The following is a 21,810-nucleotide window of genomic DNA, read 5'->3' on the forward strand; positions in this document are numbered from 1 at the left end:
ATATAAAGTACTGCTCAGACACGGAGATTGGGAATCTGAGTGCCTTATGGTTAGAACCAGTGTTGTTAATCTTACTGAAAAAAAGTAATTAATTATAGTTACAAATTACTTCTCCCAAAAAGTAATTGCGTTAGTAACTCAATTACCTGAATGTAAGAGTAATTAGTTACTTGGCAAAGTAATTGGTGATAATTACTTTTTTTTTTTTACCCTTTACCCTGAATCAACTGTTAAAAGTTGTTAAAATTGCTCCCATTATTGCATTAGTTCCCTTCTCTCTACTTTCGACATATGAAAGTTTTAAAACTATTTCATCATTTAAAGATAGATTCAAGTCAAGATTTTGCCGATTTAGAAGTATTTATGATAAAAAGTTACTTAGGTTCGCTAGGAAGGTTCTCTACAACAGAGCCGTCCTAAAAAGTCTACTGCTTTAAGATAGCGGCTGTCTACTAACTCATTTAGGGTGTGAAAACCTGGTCAACCAAGAGGGGGTCTGGGCGCTATTCTGCATTGAGAGGAGGAAGATGAGGTGGCTTAGGCATCTGGTTAAGATAGAGACCAACGAATAGAGATATTTTGACTACATCCCAGTAGGAGAAAACCCCGGGATGACCCAGGACAGACCAGAGAGACTGTGTGTTCTAAAATCCCTCTGGAAGAACTGGACGAGAGTAAAGTCTGTGGTTCCCTGCCTAAGCTGCTGCATCCGCAACACGAAAAGTGATGGATGGAATTACATACTGTATGTGAACATCTGTAATTGTACAGAACAATCTGTAAATTGTATTTGCTTAGTAGTAAAAAAATACATTACAGGAGTAAAGTTCTGTGACGTGAGGAACTGCTGAAGTTGCTGCTGCTGCTCAAGAATGATCTGTTTCTGCTGCTCTGACGGGACTGAAGACCTGAAAGATGGAAAGTAAAATAAAACAAGTTGATTAGCTCTATGTGCTTAGGATACTAACATCTGGATACTTTAGGTTGTTTGGGCACAAAAAGCTCTTTCTTTGAATATTTTGGTTACGTACGGGCTCCCACTCTTGGGAAGTTGAAAGCTCTGTGCCATTGTCTGTGGGTTGAGTGGAGGCGGCTGGGGGCGCAGAGCAGGGAGCGTGGACTGGGAGGCACTCTGGACAGGAGAATGTATCACACCGTTTAAAGCGCTAAGGGCCCCATTCATGCTCAGCTGAGGGCTTCCTGCAAGAGATGTGAGTTGCCCGCTTGCCACAGACTGAGTTGATGTGCCACCCTGATTGATTTGCCCCAAAATTTCACTCGAACCTCGCCCATTTATCACTGGTTGACTCATTGTGGCAGGGCTTTGCTGTGGAGGAGGAGTACTCTGGAAGGACAGGGAAGAGCTACTGCGGGACGGACTACCAGAGCGGAGATCCTGGGAAGATAGAGAAATTGTGATTTTAGCTTTTTGCATTCAAGCTTGTTTATGGCGTTTATCTTGATGTGTATTTCGGTGCAGTAGCAAAGGGTAGCCACCATTCTCATCATTAATACCCGTGCAGAAAGAGGAACTGAAAGACTTTATTTGTTAATTTTGAGAAAAGAACAGGTTCTTACCTCAGAGGAGGTAACAAAGGAAGTGTCATTAAGGAAACTGCTCTTCGACAGGGGGCTCTGTTTGGTGATTAGAGGGTCTGAGAAAAGAGTGGGAAAATCAAAGACCATTTTCACCTATCCATCCAGTTCCTATAGACCCTACTCACCTACGTCACAAAATGACGTGTCGCTGTATCCGGCTGCCATATTGTCCGTATTTTTTAGACCTATTCTCATTGTTTTCAATTAGTCGTGCAAGTTATAGAGCAATTTATTATCTGACTCTGTAAACTCACTGGATGCGTTGCATAAAAGGCTTCAGTTTATCCATTCGCAAGAACCATATTTGATGCCTAAATCAATGTTTTTCGACCCGCTGGTTTGCCGTCTTTGCCTGACATCTGCTACCCTGATATTTACAACTATCTTGTCCACACAAAATCAGCCTATTCTCACGAAAGTTTGAAAAACTTTAAGAGCTTGGAGGCTTATAAATACTAAATAAATATAAATACGTTGCTGGTTGGGTGAAACAGGTCCTCGTCCACGAAAATTCGGCAGGAATCTATCTTGTGCTCGGGAAGGTGAGTTACGAAATTTTCAATTCAAAATCTTTTGTTCTTGCTAACATCCACTGTCAAGTCTAATGTATTTCATGTCATTTGTCAATGGAGCTAGGGTTTTTAATGTTTATATGGTTTAGCGATAGCACTCTCACTACATACATATATAATATATAATAAATATGAAGTGCGATAGCACTACTCTAGATTGTCCCTAGTTGAATTTATTTTTTGGCTATTGACCTCAATAGTAAAATTGTAAATTAATTGTATGACAACTGTCTTATTATCCCCTTATAATTATATATTTTCAGGTAGTTAATTCACAACGTCTGAGTGTATGTTGTCGGCGATTAGCCTAGCAATGATCTTAATTGTGGTTGTCAGCCCAAAACCCTCTAAATATATATTAAATGCATCTTACCAGATATAAAATGACTACTACATAATCTGTGGTAGTCGTTTTCTCGTCAAATTGCAGCAGTCCATCTCGCTCTACTCTCCAGGTCTCTCGGAATACGGTAAAACTTCAAGTCTCTCCGCCTATCTTCTCTGTTTTCGCAACCGACCGCCACACACGACTTCACCATTTTGATTATTAATGTTAACGAGCAGAAAAACACGCCATAATAGGAGGAATTTACGAAGCGCTAATGCATTAATATGACGAGTAGACGGACAACATGGCGTGGGGGCGTGGCTGTGACGTCACGTGAGTAGGGTCTATATACCACTTGTCCTCATTAGGGTCACAGGTGTGCTGGAGCCTAGCCCAGCTGACTTTAGGGAAAAGGCGGGGATACCCTGGACTGGTTGCCATTCAATAACGTACCGCACAAGTGCCATTTTTAAACCGCAAGAATGCACCATCGTAAAACGGATGGGGGTCAACATAGAAGCACCCCGCCATGCAACCCATGTTAATACTGCTTGTTTTCTGCCGGTAATCATTCATAAAACAACATGCCAAGTAAACACTGCTCCTATGGAACTTGTAGAAACGACTGTAGACATTACAACATATGAAGGATTTTTTCTTCATAAATTTCCCGAAGCCAAAAACTCAGAGGAAAAAATGTGAACAATGGATCAACTTCTGCAGATGTCCAAAAGACCAGTTTAACGCCAGCAAGGTGAAGCCATTCACATTCATATCCAGTAAACATTTTGTTGGGGGCCATGGTCCTACAGATGACAATGCTGATCCATTGCCTGCCACAGCCTGTCCCGAAGAGGTAAGCCATTTTGATATTTTTACTTATTTTTTAGCGCATCGTTTTGCCGTGCTGTTTCTGTCTGACAATGAATGACCTGAAAAAAACTAAATTGGTATCTGACTGCCACTGATGTTACCTTTTCTGTTGTAAAAAACAACTTTAGTAAGGGGGAAGTGTATATAAATTATAGAATTAAGATTTGTTGTTAATGAAAAAATTAAAAGTGTTTGTTGGCTGTCACTGAGTAGCATTTGCGATCGCTACACAAAATAGCAATATAAATTACCCCCAAGAACGGACAGAGGCGTAAACAACCAGAGGAAAGAATATAAAAGAAGGAGAGGGCATATGGTGGTAAGGATAGCTTGTTGAAACAGGAGAATGTCATTGTCAGTGGCGTAAGGCAATGCAAATAGGAAAAAGGTGTCGATAAAAAAGCTACCGATGGATAGGGTCGGCTCTTTTTCCCGTCTTTTTCAGCCCTCTACACTCAAGCCATTTCTTTAACTGAACATTTGTATGTTCTTCCACATCTTTACCAGTGAATTTGGCACCAGGGACATCATTTTCAGACAGAATTGGTAGGTTTAGCTCAGTAAACATCTCGTTCATACACTATTTACATGCATCTAGCATGAGGGACAAATGCAAGCTTGAGCCCCCTAGCAACAGTTGCTAATAGAGCTTAGCTCTTGAGCCCGAACACGACCCGAATTTCGGGCCGGGTCGGGCTCAAAATGTCAATTAATTTACGTTCGGGTCGGGCCGGACTTCTCTTTTATTAACTTTAAAAAATATATATATATATTTGTATATATTTATACTAAAACGATGTATGGATGTTAAACTAAGGAATACTTGTTATGAAATAAATAATTTGGATAAAACAGAGAAGGTGCTGCGCATGCCTGCGCACGTGAACACCGTGGCCCCATCCTCTTTTTAATCTCACCCTCCTGCTCTGGCGCCCTCCGCGAGTCCGCATGCTGGTATTTCCTTTTCGATATGGAGCAGCAAGAAGTGAAAAACAAACTAAAGACGGGGGAATTAACAAGGCAAACATTGCAAAGGTAGGATTGGGGCATGGAAAGGCTTCAAATTGATTGTTGAAGATGCTATACAGAAACCTGTGTCGGCTTCGCTGAATGTAAACGAATGTGGCACTTTGCTCTAATACGATAAATATATTTAACAAACTTTTCCAGCGTTATTTTGTTGTGTAAATACATTTATAATGATCATAAAAATATGTAGACCATTTAACCATTGAGAAAACTTTGTTTTTCTGCCAACTCGAAGAGATTAAAATAAATGTCAAATCCACTATCCGCCTGATAGAACAGACACACAAATATAAAACATATAAATGTTTATTGAATATGCATTTTACAGTCCTGTTTAACTGGGATAATCCATTTAATCATCATTATGCACAGGCATCATCACAAATGTGATCACACAAAACGCAACCACGCATCGCATCCCTGCATTTCCTCCTTGTCCTGAGTCCTCAGAAATAAAACATAACATTTCGGGGGGTTTTCGGGCTCGGGCCTGCAAATCAAGTTAATTGATCGGGCTTGGGCTGGGTTGGGCTTTAATACCCGCGGGCCGGGTCGGATTTTTGAGGCCCAATGAAAGGCTAGTTGCTAACGTCATGAATATTAATGAGCAAAGGTGACGTGTTACGTGCGGCACGCTATTGAAATGTGTGTTTTCGAGCACCCAGGCACATAAATACCATGCAAACTCCTCAAAGAGTTAAGATCAGAAACCAGAACCTCTCAACCGTGAGGCACTCATGCTACCTCGGTGCTGCCTCGAAGCCCGTTTCACAATACAAAATGACTAAAACACAGTCGTGCATAAATGTTATAAATGCAACATGGAAATTATGCAGAGGTACGGTTATAAGGGAGGAGAAATAAGAAAGAGAAAACATGAAGAGCATATGGGGCACCAAGATGTATCATGTTAAAACTGATTAATGAAATGAAAAATCTGACCTTGGCCTGAGGACAAAAAGTTGATCCGGGCGGCAGTATGGAAAGAGCCTTGGACAGAATGCGCATGAGGGAAAGGTAAGGCCAATTCAGTATTAAGTAACTGCAGTCGCTCCCTTTTGGCTGTCAGACTGAGAATCTGGTCCTGGAGCCGCTGGTTCTCCTGCTGCAGCGAGTGAAGTGACTGGAGTATGTCTACGACTAGCAGAGACGGACAGCAACTCTTATCAGTCACATGAAATGAAGCAAGATTATTAAGCATGGGACAAGAATTCGAAAAACATAAATCAATATCTTCATAAAAACATGTAAAAATATACTTGATATAATATTAAATACATGACTAAGGCAACGTTCAGACCGCAGGTGTTAGAGCACAAATCTGATTTTTTTGTTTTTTTCCAACTCCAGTAAAGCATTAACTTGACGGTCTGGACGGGACAAGTTGCACAGAAGTGGACATTCTCAAATCCGATCTAGGTCACTTTCATATGTGGTTAAAATCTGTTCTGGGCCACATTTTTCCAGAATGTGTCGGCGGTCTGAACTCTTAAGTCTCCCATATCGGAATTCATGCAGCAATTATGTCAGGCAGGGAGGATGGCAGAGATGGAGCTGTGCGTTAGCTTTAGCGCCTAGCTTGAACTCGGCTTGATGACAGTCATGAAAAAAAATAAAATTGAAAAAAAGGATAAGCCTGAGAATGCTCGGTTTTCTTTGTACGCCAAATGAGCAATATTTCAATATTGCTTACATTGCAGTGTCTTGGCAAACTGACCATATGTGTGTGCGTCATATCAATTAGTGCTGCAACGATTAATTGATTAACTCGAGTAATTCGATCAGAAAAAAGCTTTGAATAAAATTTTGCTGCTTTGAGTATTCTTTTAATTAGAGTGGCGTTGTAATGGTTAGTTTAGAAAATGTTTGAATTTAGTTTTATTCATTTGGGTGGATACACTGCCCTCTAGTGGCAACAGTGAATATGACATAACTTATTTAACATGGCTGAATCCAGCTGCTCCCTGTTCAGACCTACATAAAGTATGTTTTTGTTTGAGCTAAAATGATTTTATATGCATTTGTAATTTAGTTTATAGGTACATTTAGCCGTTTTTTGGGGAGTATGTGTTTTTGAGATATAAAAAAAAAAAAAAAAAAAAACACATTAGCATACAGTTGGGCATCGTTTGAAATTGAGCGATTCCAGTTCCATCATTCTATTCCGGTTTCGAACGATTCTCGATTCCAATGCTCTTAAGAAGCAGGGTCAAAAAAAAAAAAAAGGCAGGGTAAAAAAATCTAGTTTAAAAATGTATTAGTTTATATTAATGTCTTAACTTCTCGCTTAAAAAAAAAAAAAAAAAAAAAAAAAAAAATTATGAATATAAAATGTATTATTATTAATACAATTAATATGAAGTTTATGAATTATATGAAATTCTCACAGGGTTATTTTTAACTTGTACTAGTATATACTGTAAATATCAGTCTTTGAACTCGAATGTGATGAAGTTTCTTTCCACAGGAGTGCACTTTCACAAAGATGTTTATTTTTCAAAAGCTCAAAGCAAAACATTCACTTATATTCTTTTGCCATACATGTACCTTAGCAGGGAGCTACAGCAAAGCATTAGTGTAAATTCTTCTATTGATTATAATTTGATGTGAATGAGGCAAAATAGTAAGGTTTCCTGATTTGTAAAACTGATTCTGTTGTGTTTACAGACACATGCAATGTTTATGTTGTGACAATACCAGTTAGGCCAGTGAGGTGGCGCTGTAGGAGTGTGTACGTATAATGCGGAGAAGAAGAGATGAGAGTGTCTTGCTAGGATGCTATGTGATGTGATGCTATGTTTTCAGTAGGGATGCAACGCTATATTTAAGTCACGATTTGGTACGATTTTCGATACGAGGGACACAATTTTCGATTTGATTCAATACATTTAATGCTCTGAAACAAAAAATTCAGATATATATATATATATATATATTTTTTTTTGCTAACAAGCAAAAATAACAATGCCATCATATAAACATGCGTTATAGTGCATAATATTTATGTGCTTAATTCTTACTGATTTGAAGAAATTTTGTATAAAAGTGCTGAGAACAATCTTTACTGTTTGTAAAGTGAGGCGGGGCACACTGTTGATTGCTACTGCTCTCTTAACAGGTTTGTTTACCACATGAGCAAAACATCCTATTAGTGGTCCGAGTCCATCTGTGTTATGTACTGAATTAACAATATTTGCAGCATTATCTATCCTGTATATAGTCACTGTTATGGATTGATTTGATTTTTATCAACTATTGGCTTTCAAATCGGCTGATATCGGTATTGGCATTTGAAAATCCCATATCGGTCGACCTGCAATAGTAAGGAGTGTTTGTGAGGACTGGACATGAAACATTTAGTTTTTTTTTAAAGTTATGAGGAAATGTATTGTTGAAGTGTTTTTTAAAACTCTTTAGAAAATAAACATTTTCTTCAATAAACATTTCCTACTTCTCTGAACAGGAGGAAAAGATCAAGATTACTCACTGTTTACACCGATTTCTCCGTTGCTATGTTTCTCCAATAGGAGCTCTATGTGGGAGCTTGTCTGGGGTATGTTTTCGGGACATGCTTGAACTCCTGTTCCTAAACCATCTCTCTGGTCAAACAGAAGAGGAAGGGAGCTCATAGGAGACCTATGTGGGATGAATGGAGCAAAAATGCAAAGAAGTAAGTAAGTTTTACCTGTAAGTGTTTCATTTGTTACTTAACCTGTGGCCAGTGGCGGTTATAGGGGTGGGGCCAAAGGGGCACTGGCCCAACCTCTAATTTGAATGGCCCCTGAAATGCCCCTTTTCTCATTTTAGTACAAAGCATGGCAATCGACGAATCCTTCTTTTCTGAAGTGACAATGAGATGTTGTTTATAGACAGGGGTGCACTTATTTTTTTTGCCCAGGTTCTCAGAGGAGGAACTGGAGATGTGACTTGTTCCTTATTGAGCTTGAGAGCCCACCCGCCTGATGCGATAAAATTATGACGAGCCAATTACCTTTAACTAATTATATTAACAATTAATGCTTGATTAACATCAAATGGCACAACAAAATTGCCATTACTTTGAAGTGAAATGTAAAGAAATAAACATAAAAGCACTAATTCAAAATAAAGGGCATTTTGCGGCTCCCACATTAACTCCAAGCCTTTGTAAAAGTGGGATGTCCTCCTCATAAGAGCTCATTGAATTTGCATGTTTAGCTTTGTGAAATGCTTGCAAAAACACGTTTGTCAGTGCATGGCGCTGTTCTTCATTAACTTTATTCCTCCACTTGTCTATAGGGCGAGTGGGGTGCAGTCTGACATCGATAGTTTGCTTAATTGCCACATGCTCTGTTTTTTCGTGCTTTTCAAAGTTTGGATGGCTGAAATTCTTTGACCCGACATAAAATGCACTGCTCTTATCAGCGACATTGGGATTCTCACGGCAAATTTTGTACCACATTTCCATGCGAGCATCATTTGCTTCAAGCCATGGTACCTCCTGCAGCCACTTTTCAGCAAAAGTCCTTTTCTTCGGTAGCTCTGGTGACGTCTCTGTCGTATGTCTGTCTTTTGACGGGGGTGGGGGAACACGGAAATAATTACTCAGTGGGGCCTGCCTCTTTGACATTTTGAGAAGTGATTTTCTCGTGTCCGCCGCAAATACAGTGGTCAGCCATCGGTACGCAAAAGCGTATGGAAGCCGTTGAGGGCCAGCGCGTTTGTCTACGTCCAGTATGCATGCGGACCACTTATGTGCACCCCTGTTTATAGAGTATGTTAAATATTAATGCTTCTTTTCGTGTTTAAAACGGCTTCCAAAAGTGAATTTTAAATTATTATTGTTATTATTTTACTTTTGTTTTATGTATTGTATCCTTACTTGCACGCAGCATGATTAAATACAAATTATTACAAACTTTACACTTATGTAAAGTTGGCCCAGCATCAGGGGCAAAGTTATATAAAAATGATGTCAATGGCTAGTGCTACATTTGTGCTGTTTGCCTTGTTGACCAAAACAAGCACTGAACAAAGATGGCAGCGACACTTTGAGGCCCCTTCTTGACCAGTTTCAGAAAAATCCTACAACCGCCACTGCCTGTGGCTAATTTCCTGTTTACACATAATTTATTTTCTGAGCACAATTTTAACGAATAAAATATCTAGTTAAAAACGAAAGACATACTGTGAGCAAAGACTTTCCCTTGGTGAGTTTCCCTGACATGGGAAGCGACAGTCATCAAGGTCTGACTCTATGAAAGGGAACAATAGCTCGTTATTGAGGGTATGAAACAGGTCAGTAGTAATGATCAATATGCTTTTTGTAATGAAAAAAGATTTGAAAGCCACTGATTTGACCGATACCCCATACCTGGCAATGAAGTTGGGGCTTGACTCAGCAGTGGTGGCAGTGTGGAAAGACCAGTGATGAAAGGTTGCGTAGAGCTCACACTGTAGGAGCTGCTTGAACCTGGATGCACCTATAAGTATGGAAATGCAAATCTCATGAAGTTAAAATCAAATAATCTGTCATCACTTTGTATAGAACCTACTAATAACAATGACGATACTGTACATGGGTGGGTCACGTGGGTATATTCTATATACCTGTGGTATTGAAACAGCGTTGCTTGATTGGATAGAGTGTGATAGTGCATGACTTGGGAGGAGTCCTGATGACTGAGAGGTGCTACACATGCCCCCAGCCAGGGACAAGGAGGTGCTGCAGATGCCCCCGCCCAGTGAAAGAGGGTTCTTTAGACTGGAATAGATACCTAAGAGAGAAAAGGGGGAAAAAAGTTTTGTATGTGTCTGTACAGAGAGAGGATACAAATCTTTTTCCAGATTTAATGGCACTTTCCAGTTACATTACTAGAGATGTCCCTGATCCGATCACGTTATCGGGCCGATTGCGCCATTTCTCAGAGGATCGGAATCGGGTTTTTAATTTTAAATTTTTTAAAAAACATTTTAAGGGCTAAAAAGTAACAAAATAATACAGAACTACAATGGCATTGTCAAGAGAAACAAAAATATATACGTTTTATACTACGCAACACTCGGAAAAACCCGGAAAAAGTGGAAGAAGTACTGTAACATGTTTGGAACTTTTATTCAGAGAAAAAAAGGTGACTTGGACGCAAAAATATACGATCGGGACATCCCTATATTTTACAGTAGAGAATAAGGTCAGATAGGCCACTCACACATTCCCAAACTGAGCAAATGTTAGATGATAAAGCTCTTTGTAAACTTTTGTATGCTATTATACAGATGGAGTGAAAATGATAGCATATTATTGCACAAATACTGCACACTTGTGATCAAATAATGGGACAGTCAAATTAGCACACAAACCATTAAGTAACATGTACAATTATGCAGTGACAATAAAGGCCGGCATTCATTCATTCACTCATAATGATGCTCTGAAATGACAGTAAAACTTAAAGTGGGTGGTCTAGTGCAGAGGAATTGTTTTTAACAGCAAGAGTCCTGACTTTACAGACAGCTCAGTTTAGATAGTTGTTATCTATATACAATGCTGGCCAAAAGTATTGGCACCCCTGGAATTCTGTCAGATAATGCTGTATTTCTCCCAGAAAATGATTGCAATTACAAATGCTTTGGTATAATATCTTCATTGATTTTGCTTGCAATGAAAAAACACAAAGAATGGGGAAAAAAATTAAATCATTTTCATTTTACACAAACTCCAAACTCCAAAAATGTGCCCGACAAAAGTATTGCCTCCCTCAGCCTAATACTTGGTAGCACAACCTTTAGACAAAATAACTGCGAACAACCGCTTCCGGTATCTATCAAGCAGTCCAGTGCCAGAGGTAGCAAAGCAACCCCATGACATCAGGGAACCTCCGCCTTGTTTGGGGACATTGTTCTTTTCTTTGAAGTCCTCGTTTTTTTTTTTTCCAGTAAACTATGTTGATGCCTTTTCCCAAAAAGCTCTACTTTTGTCTCATCTGACCAGAGAACATTCTTCCAAAACGTTTTTGGCTTTCTCAGTTAAGTTTTGCCAAACCCCAGCCTAGATTTTATAAATGTTTTGGCTTTCTCAGTCAAGTTTTGCCAAACCCCAGCCTAGATTTTATATGTCTGTGGGTCAGAAGTGGGGTCTTCCTGGGTATCCTACCGTAGAGTCCCTTTTCATTCAGACGCCAACGGATAGTACGGGTTGACACTGATGTACCCTCGGACAGCAGGACAGCTTGAACTTGTTTGGATGTTAGTCGAGGCTCTTTATCCACCATCCGCAAAATCTTTCGTTGAAATCTCTCGTCAAATTTTTTTTCCGTCCACATCTAGCGAGGTTAGTCACAGTGCCATGAGCTTTACACTTATTGATGACACTGCACACGGTAGACAGAGGAACATTCAGGTCTTTGGAGATGGACTTGTAGCCTTGAGATTGCCCAGTCTTCCTCACAATTTTGCTTCTCAAGTCCTCAGAATGTTCTTTGGTCTTCTTTCTTTTCTCCATGCTCAATGTGGTGCACACAAGGACACAGGACAGAGGTTGGGTCAACTTTAGACCATTTTAACTGGCTACAAGTGTGATTTAGTTATTGCCACCATTACCACCAGTTATGTGCCACAGGTAAGTAACAGGTGCTTTTGATTACACAAATTCGAGAACCATCACATGATTTTTCTAAGGGTGCCAATACTTTTGTCCGGCCCATTTTTGGAGTTTTGTGTAAAATGATAATGATTTAATTTTTTTCCCATTCTCTTTTTTGTATTTTCATTGCAAGCAAAATAAATGAAGATATTACTACCAAAGCATTTGTAACTGCAATCATTTTCTGGGAGAAATTGAGCATTATTTGACAGAATTGCAGGGGTGCCAATACTTTTGGCCAGCACTGTACCTCAATGGCTGCACAATAATACAGAGGGAAATGTTGCTTCCCAACATGAAAGCAACGCCCGAAGCGAACAGAAAAAAGCGCTGGCTTGATGTCAAACAAGTCCGAGTGCAACAAAGGGAAGCGGACCGCACATACAGAGTAGTATAATGATATGCATAGCAATTACCGTGGAGAACAACAATTTAGATCAGACATGTCCAAAGTGCGGCCCGGGGGCCAAATGCGGCCCGTGGTCAAATTTCATCCGGCCCCCAGCCTCTGTCATAAGATCAATAATGTCTGGCCCGCACACAGATTTATTAAATTGGTCAGCAGTACTGCTTACACATTAAATGCTTCTCCTCATTTACCCACTAAAAGGCAGCAGCCCTCTAAGCAACATTACCCCGTGTGACCCTTGACTTCCAATTTTCTAAAATAGCAACAATCAACGACGGCCGCCGCTTCAAGGATAGGTGGAAATTGGACTATTTCTTCACTAAAATACGCAACAACTGTGTCTGCCTCATTTGCAAAGAGACAGTCGCTGTTTTTAAAGAGTTCAATGTGAGGCGATATTACCAAACAAGACACGCTGACATGTACGACAAGATTACAGGGAAGATACGCAGCGAGAAATTGAAGCAACTTGAAGCTAGTTTAATTTCACAGCAGCAGTATTTCGCAAGATTTGCGAGATTGTTAAAATTATTAATTAAAAAAATAATAAAATAAAGCAAATGTGACACACAGAATGGCTTGCTAAAATTTGCTTAAATATTTGTTCTACGTAAAGGATGTCAGCCAAGGTTGGCTCCCACATTTTTACCACACCAAATCTGGCCCCCTTTGCAAAAAGTTTGGACACCCCGTATTTAGATCAATTAGACCTAATAACTAACTAAATTGAATGAAAAATAATATACTGTACCATCAATGCTGATAGGTGGCAGATGAGACATGAGTTATGCAACTTTAAAAAAACGACTGGAGAAAAAAACAGCGGCCAAGACGCATCGTGAAGTCGAAATCACGTAAGTCGGGTACGTCGTAACCCGGGGACTACCTGTGTATAAATATACTACCGAATTTGTTTTAATAAAGTCAGTCAGTGTACAAACTTCTATTAGGAACATTTTTAAGGCACACTTAGCATGAAAAATACAACTTAGTAAAACAGTATCATATTGAGCATTTATTTTTTTTGTTATTGAGACTGGAAAGATAAACTGCCATTTTGACATTCACCAAGCACTTCATGTAAAGCTGCAAACAAATGAGGTGCAAGCACTTTTTGCTACACACAGGAAACTTGAGGGCTACCACACACACCCACTCACCCGGGCCAAGCAGCGAGTTGCCACGGCTTGTGGAAAAACTGCTTGCTGACGAGGATGAGAATGAAGAGGAGGAAGCTGTGGTGTTGGACAGTGACGAGGGGAAGGTGAGGTGAGGAACTGACACTGGGTTCGGGTACAATGAGGAGGTGAAAACCGGTGGTGGTGGAGGTGCAGTGCTGTGATGATGACTGTCCTCTTTCCTCTCTCGGTTTTTGCTTCCTCGAGGTCGGCCTGGACCATGGCGGCTCTTTTTGTTGCCGCGATGTCTTCTCTCTTGGGACAATGGTGGCGGGTTAGTTTTATCCTCAAGCTCTGCTTCTTCTGGGATAGGCGGTGTACTCATTTGCGAAATCTTGCACAGAGATTTGGAAGGTTTGTAGTCTCCTGAAGAGGACATCTTGCGGATCTTACTGCTACTACCCAGCACTGATGTGGAGGTGATCCGCATGATGGATCCAAAAGTTGAAATTGTGACCTTGTTCTCGAAAGGGCTTGCGTTTCCATCAGACCGATCATGACCCTGTGACCCTGCGAGAGGGCCTTCAGCGGGAGTCAACGCTGGCGGCTCATGATAATTGTTATCCTCGTCTTCCTCCTCATCTTTGTCCTCCCCCTTATCATTGTCTTCTTCGGTCCCCTGGACTGCTGGCCTCCTGTGATGTTCTTTGCGATCTTCTCCGCTGTGGTCGCTGCTTCCTCGCTCGTGGTCCCGCTCAGGACGTGACGAGGAGGAGTACTGATGAAAATCTTGAGCTGAAGACAGAGCCCCACCTTTGTAAACAAGACAGCTAATTCAACAAATTCCGCTCTTTGACATTTCCCCATACCTGAACATTTTATTCTTTCTCCTGCTATAGCTAAAATGTTCATGTAATACCTGGATTAAATGGACTGGAGGAGCAGGAAGAGGAGGAGCCACTCTTACTGTTGCTTCCTGTTTTCTTACTGTGGTGACCATGACTGTGCGACATCAGCTTCTTTGACTTGCCCTCACTGTCTTTGGAAGTGTGGTGACTGGAAGAGAGCTATCCCAAAACACATTTAGAATTAAATGATTTACAAGCATTTTAATCTTAATATACAATGGTACCTCAACTTAAAAAATGAATTGGTTCTGGAAGTAGTCATGTGCCGATTACCGGTTTCAAGGTATACCGTGGTATGAAAACGTCAAGGTTTCAAAACTGCAAAAAATGTCCATCATACCGTCCCTAAGGTATTACTGTAGCTATTTTTATGTCCCAAAAATGCAAGGAGAAATTCCTCGCTTGCATCTGCAAGGCTCAACCCTCCCTTATTGGTTGTTGCTCAGTGTCAGTCAGTCAGCAGTGCTACACGATGGCTGGAGGAAGTGAAACTCCTGAACTTTTTCCCCCATCAAAGAAAACAAAATCGCTGGTATGGGAATACTTCGGCTACACAAAAGTTACAGACGGCCGCGGCTCAGAGGAGGAGGGCCAACCAACATGTAAAACATGTTTGCAGAGGGTGACTGCCGAGGAGGCAATACCTCCAATATGATTTCGCATTTTAACTAAATTAAAGGTTAGTTAATACTGTCATGAACGTTTCCCACCAGCTACAAGAGCCAGCGTGTTTAGTGTTTCTAGCGGTGGTAAAACATGTTTTTTCTCTCTCTGGCAACTGTGTTGAGAAAGAGATTGTGTGTATAACGTTAACATGATACAAGTCATACGACCGTGCTTTTTATGGAAAATAATTCACTTATTTTTTGTTCTGATGGTAATAATGTTGAGCTGTGGCTGTGGGTTTAGGCTCACCTAAAGACTGCAATTATTTTAATTTTATTTACAATATTTTGTTATTTCTTAATCTATTTTAACTTAAAAGTATACTTCTGTTCCAATTTGCTAATATGTTTTAAAAAATAAAAATCCTATTCAATGGGGGAAAAAAAGTGTTTTTTTTAAAAAAACCCAGATATCTAGAAGTAACACATTTTAGAGCTGCAATTGCAATCCCGTGAAACCGTGATATTTTGGCTTAAGGTTATCATACCGTCAGAATATCATACCGGGACATGCCTATGACTGGAAGTGGTCTTAACTTGAAATTCTGTTGGTAGACACTCGTTTTCCATGTAAATGCCCTAATCCATTCCAAGCCCCCAAAATTCAGACATAAATTGTTTTAAAGCATAAAAATGCATCTAAACATGTGCCAAGTACATGTTACAATTAGATTATTGCACAAAATCAGAGTTGTGCAGAATGTAAGAAAACAAGAATAGAGTAAAGAATAAAAGTTAATACACTCATGTAAAGCTGTCGGAACACGAGGGGCTAATAAAGAGGATGCTGGGATACACACATACACATACGGTAGAGGTCCCGCTTAGCCAACTGGATGCCAGGAATGCTAGGCAATAGACCCTACTCACATGACGTCACAACCACGCCTCCGCGCCATATTGTCCGTCAACTCGTCGTGTTGACGCATTACCGCTACGTAAATTCCTCCTATTATGGCGTGTTTTTCTGCTCGTTAACATTAATAATCAAAATGGTGAAGGCGTGTGTGGCGGTTGGTTGCAATAACAGAGAAGATAGACGGAGAGACTTGAAGTTCTACTGTATTCCGAGAGACCCGGAGAGGAGAGCGAGATGGACTGCTGCAATTCGACGAGAAAACTGGGCTCCAAATGATTACCACAGATTATGTAGTAGTCATTTTATATCTGGTAAGATGCATTTAATATATATTTAGAGGGTTTTGGGCTGACAACCACAATTAAGATCATTGCGAGACTAATTGCCGACAACATACAGTTTCAAATTCAAGATGCTTATTTCTTCCACCATCATTACATTTTGAATAATATTTAGCTGGTACCAAGTGAAAGAAGCTGGCCTCGTCTACGGATCATCAGTTAAACAGGTGTGTCCAAACCTTTTGCAAAGGGGGCCAGATTTGGTGTGGTAAAAATGCGGGGGGCTACCTTGGCTGATTTACATAGAACAATATATTTAAACACATTTTAGCAAGCCCTTCTGTGTGTCACATTTGCTTTATTATTTTTTTTAATTCATAATTTCAACAGTCTCGTTTTTGTGGCGTTCTCTTTCGACACTCGGGCTCTTGCGAAATACTGCTGCTGTGAAATGAAACTAGCTTCAAGTTGCTATAATTTCTCGCTGCGTATCTTCCCTGTAATGTTGTCGTACATGTCAGCGTGTCTAGTTCGGTAATATCATTATCGCGTCCCATCGAACTCTTTGAAAAGAGCGACTGTCTCTTTGCAAATGAGGCAGACACAGTTGTTGCGTGTTTTATTGAAGAAATAGTCCAATATCCACCTATCCTTGAAGCGTCGGCCATCGCAGTCAACTTTTTTTTTTTATTGATTGTCGCCATTTTAGAAAATTGGAAGTAAAGGGTCACACGGGGTAATGTTGCTTAGAGTGCTGCTCTGAACGTTTTTCAAACTTTCCTGAGAATAGGCTGATTTTGTGTGGACAAGATAGTTGTAGATATCAGGGTAGCAGATGTCAGACAGAGAGGGCGAAGACAGCGGGTCGAAAAATATCGATTTAGGCATCAAATATGGATCTGGCGAATGGATAGACTGAAGCTTTTCCACATAACGACTTTTATACAATGCATCCAATGAGTTTACAGCGTCTGAACGCACCGGGGCTTCCATGAATTGCAGTATAAATTGCACGACAAATTGAAACCATTGAGAAAACGGATAAACAATGACGGACAATATGGCGGCCGGATACAACGACATGTCATTCTGTGACGTTGGTGAGTAGGGTCTATAGTCAATGGCAGAGCACCTGCTCTATAAGTATGTTACGCTCAGTAAACTCTGGGAGCTGCGAGTACAAGCCATACTGTATTTTTGCTAGTGCTGCAACGATTAATCGATTAACTCGGGTATTCGATAAGAAAAAAATGTTCGAATTAAATTTTGTTGCTTTAAGTATTTGTTTAATTAAAGTGGCGTTGTAATGGTTTATTTTAAAAGTGCATTTAGTTTTATTGATTAGGGTGGATACATTGCCCTCTGGTCTGCCTCTTTTCACATGGCTGAATCCAACTGCTCCCTGTTAAGACCAACGTACGTTTTTGTTTGAGCTAATGTTTTTTAATGCATTCATAATTTAGTTTATAGGTATATTTAGTTAGGTACATTTTAGTTTTTAGTGGTAATATGTGTCTGAACCATTTGTTAAGAGCATTATAATTTTTTTTGTTTTTGTTTGCATTTTATAGCATTTAAACTTTTTCTATGTAAGTTAGCCAAATTGTTCTTTTGTTGTACTAAGATCCACATTTAAAAAAAATTATACTGTTTGAGGCTCAGGCAGGTATTTTAATTTTTCATGTTCCTTATCCGATTACTCGATTATTCGAACTAACTAGTCCATCGATTAATCGACTACTAAAATATTCGATAGCTGCAGCGCTAATTTTTGCCTCTCGTATCCTGCGATTTCTTTTGTAACAAGAGGCAATATTTTCCCGTTGAGGCGTGTCTTAACCTGAGAATTCTCTATGCAGAGACGTTCGTAAGTAGAGGTACCACTGTATGCAACAACTGCCTTGTCACACTGCTCTTCATACCATGTCTATACTACCAGACATCAGTGATTGGTTGTCAGATGACTTCTTGTGGCGCTCTTTCTGTCGTATCTTATCCTTATGACTCTGAAAATAAATTACACAGGGATTAAGTGTTTACCTTGAGCAAAATTACTGAATGTTCTGTATTTTACCTTTCTCTGCCTGTGATAGTGATGTTTGTCCTGTGATGGAGAAGTCGAGCGCCCCCTGGAATGACTGAATGCATTACTTGCGTTTTCACCAGAACGTCGTTTCTTCTGCTGTGAACGATAAAACATTACACATGGCCTATTTTAGTACTTTTTCTTTTTTAATATATTTTCCCAATAAAGGGATGAAACAAAATGAGTGCTTTATCAACTGCAATACTTCAATATTTGTATCAACATGTTTAAATATTAAACATACAACAAGTAACATTTTTGTATTGATTAAAAAACTATATGGAGCGACACTACGAGGAGCTAATAACTATGGTGGGATCTTGTACCATTTTGTTGTAGTGATGCTTGCAGTAGCCACAATATTTCACATTGTCAGCTTCAGGGCCTTCCTCCTCACACAGCAGGCCTGCCATCTGAGCGCTGAGAAGAACAAACAAGCAGCTATATTTAAATCAGTGTTGTTTTTGTCAACAATGACGATAACGAAAATATATCGTCGACGAACAATTTTTTTCATGACGACGAGCTAAAAACGTGGCTCGGGGGACTAGAACATAACGAAACGAATGCCAGTTTTTGTCTGATGAGACAACGAGATGAAAATGCGACATCGTTTCTGACATATGTTCACAATGCGTGACATTTTCATATTGTATGTGGACAGGTCAGCTTGCATCGTAGCAATGTTTGGGTTGGGTCACTCGTGTGACATGTGATGCGCCTCTCCCTCATCACTGCAGTTTAGGTTGTATCTCACATTAGGCTGCTCTCCATCTTGCTTGTTTGGAAACACGGTAAGATTTGTTTCGTTGGCAAAAGAGAATATGCAATGCTGATTTAACCTTTAAATGCCTGTGCTGAGTGATCATCAGACACTAAATGTAACTCCGATCATCCGACACTAAATGTAACTCCTAGCGTTAGCGTTGGCATTATGTGTAGAGCATTATAAATGTGCAAACACATATAATAATGACAACCTACCAGGTGACATGGAAAGCCTGTCTGCAACCCTGTCTGTTGCAGGCCATGCATGCTCCACAAGCTGCCTTGCTCTCTCTACCATGGTCTTCACAGATATAACACGTCTAGGGAAAGGATAAGGAGAGAGGATTACTCAAACCTTTCAGTATTTAATCATGCATCCTACATTGAAAATTTTTTTCTTGCAGGATATTGCATGTATTGGAGCAATTTATGCACTAGGGGTGGGAACCTCTGGGTACATCACGATGCGATCAATTTGCGACAAGGTTCGTGAGAGCGATGATCTCACGATATGGCGGTACAACAATAATTGATACATTGGTCAGAAAAGTATCCTTGGATATTCTACAAAACAACTAATAAACAGAGAAACAAGCTTTTTATCGTTCTGTTGTGAATTGGAATGAGTATCACTATTAGACGTTCAATGCATTTGAACTGGGAGAGTTCGTTCATTCGCTGCCAACCCTCCCACTTCCAACGCATTGGACGTCTATGGCTGTCCGTGGCAGCCAATGCCAGGCAATGAGTTTATTTTGGTGCATTTCATATCATTTCCTGTTGATTTTTGATCACTACTTTTTACTTCAAGGGAATTTACGGGTCATTTCCTGTCAATTTTAGGGCATTTTCAGGTCATTTCCTGTTCATTTTAGGTTACTGAAAAGGAAGTGACTCAAAAATGTCCTCAAATTATTAGGAAGTGACTCAAAATCAAAAGGAAGTAACCTTTAATGCCCTAAAATGAACAGGAAGTGACCTGTAAATTGCACGAGACTGGCTGTGAACGCTCTGGTTTCAGTGCCATTGACGGCGCTAGACGTCCAATTCAGTCAAATAGCGTACCGCACGAATGCTATTTTTAGATCGTGACGTTGCCATCGGAATGCAGAAGTGGGTCACTACAGACACGCCCTCGCATACAATCCATGCTATTTCTGCTTGTTTTCTCCAATAATCTTTCAAAAAACAACATACCGAGTAAACACCACTGCTATGGAACTTGTAGAAACGACTCTAGACATTGTGACATATGAAGGATGTTTTCTTCATACGTTTCCCAAAACCAAAAACTCAGAGGAAAAAATGTGAAGAATGGATTAACTTCCACGGACGTCCAAGAGACCAGTTTAACGGCAGCAAGGTGAAGCCATTCACATTTTATTTCAGTAAATATTTTGTTGGGGATCATGGTCCTACACAGAACGCAGAGGTAAGCCATTTTGATATTTTTACTTATTTTTTTAGCATGACGTTTTGCCGTGCTGCTTATGTCTGACAATAAATGACCTGAAAAAAATTACAGGGTAAGTGTAAATAAATTATAGAATCAAGATTGGTTATTAATGAAAAAATTAAAAGTGTTCGTTGTCTGTCACTGAGTAGCATTTGCGATCGTTACAGAAAAATAGCAATGTAAGTTGCCCCAAAGAACGGTCAGAGACGTAAAACAACCAGAGGTTATAATATATAAGAAAGACAGGGCATATAGTGGTAAAGGATAGGTTATAGTATACTGGTATAAGAGTGTTAAAGGATAGCTTGTTGAAACAGGAGAATGTCATTGTCAGTGGCATAGGGCAATGCTCACAAGAAAAGTGTCCATCAAAAAGCTACGGATGGATCAGGTTGGCTCTTTTTCCCGTCTTTTTCAGCCCTCGACACTCAAGCCATCTGTTTAACTGAACGTTTATATGTTCTTCCACATCTTTACCATTTAATGTGGCACCAGGGACATCATTTTCAGACAGAATTGGTAGGCTTAGCTCAGTAAACATCTCGTTCGTACACTATTTACATGCATCTAGCATGAGGGACAAACGCGAATTTGACCCCTCTAGCAATTATTGCTAACGTCATGAATATTAATGAGCAAAAGTGACGTGTTGCTTGCGGTATGCCATTTAATTTGATGTCTAGCGCCGTCAATGGCAGCCAGTGAGCTAATGTAGACACTATTCTGATGAAAATGTTGGTGGCAACCTGTTGGTTCCCTGTTTTTTCATACTGTGAAAACATTTTGTTGGAAAACTTGTTGGTTCACAAACCCAACTAATCACATTTAAAGAAACACACATAATACACCGACATGCTATGTTATGTTTGTCTTTTCCTTTTGGCATTATGTGTTAATGGTGTACAGTTGTATACACAGGCATTTCTCACTACGTCTTGCCCAAAGCGAGTGGGGCACACAGGCAGGGTGGAGGACGCCGAGAAACAGGTGCAGAACAAAGGAACGGCAGGCACTTTACCTTTTAGCCTCAGCCTGCTTCACCCTTTGTCCTCCAGTCTCTTTCTTGGTCTACCTCGCACCACCCCACTTGGCTCTTTCGCCAATTTTATGAATTATAGATTCAGTGAGACTGTCATAAAAATGACCACATCATTATGTGGTTGATTCGGTGCTTTGAATACTTCCAGTGTCGGCTTAACATTCGCCCCCCTCATTTGCGCTCTGTGCGCTCAGTACTA

The 21,810-nt window shown here is 40.0% G+C and overlaps 1 protein-coding gene across 3 annotated transcripts in view; it reads right to left on the reverse strand.

The window, feature by feature from the left end:
* The window catches only part of LOC130920439 (protein AF-17-like), a 43,096-nt gene that overhangs the window by 6,263 nt on the left and 15,023 nt on the right, over window positions 1–21,810 (reverse strand). For 2 of the 3 annotated variants that reach the window (XM_057843660.1, XM_057843659.1), the window contains exons 5-18: window positions 19,333–19,436; window positions 18,675–18,768; window positions 18,337–18,444; window positions 18,185–18,268; window positions 14,469–14,616; window positions 13,592–14,362; window positions 9,991–10,157; window positions 9,755–9,863; window positions 9,569–9,635; window positions 7,889–8,037; window positions 5,344–5,541; window positions 1,579–1,655; window positions 1,032–1,396; window positions 818–908 (exon numbers count right to left, since the gene is read on the reverse strand). In XM_057843660.1, the coding sequence (XP_057699643.1) occupies window positions 818–908; window positions 1,032–1,396; window positions 1,579–1,655; window positions 5,344–5,541; window positions 7,889–8,037; window positions 9,569–9,635; window positions 9,755–9,863; window positions 9,991–10,157; window positions 13,592–14,362; window positions 14,469–14,616; window positions 18,185–18,268; window positions 18,337–18,444; window positions 18,675–18,768; window positions 19,333–19,436 (2,532 nt within the window). The remainder of the gene's footprint in view (window positions 1–817; window positions 909–1,031; window positions 1,397–1,578; window positions 1,656–5,343; window positions 5,542–7,888; window positions 8,038–9,568; window positions 9,636–9,754; window positions 9,864–9,990; window positions 10,158–13,591; window positions 14,363–14,468; window positions 14,617–18,184; window positions 18,269–18,336; window positions 18,445–18,674; window positions 18,769–19,332; window positions 19,437–21,810) is intronic. The other variant, XM_057843661.1, reaches the window with a different exon arrangement.

The sequence above is a fragment of the Corythoichthys intestinalis genome, chromosome 8 (assembly GCF_030265065.1).
Source record: "Corythoichthys intestinalis isolate RoL2023-P3 chromosome 8, ASM3026506v1, whole genome shotgun sequence".
Classification (NCBI taxonomy): Eukaryota; Metazoa; Chordata; class Actinopteri; order Syngnathiformes; family Syngnathidae; genus Corythoichthys; species Corythoichthys intestinalis.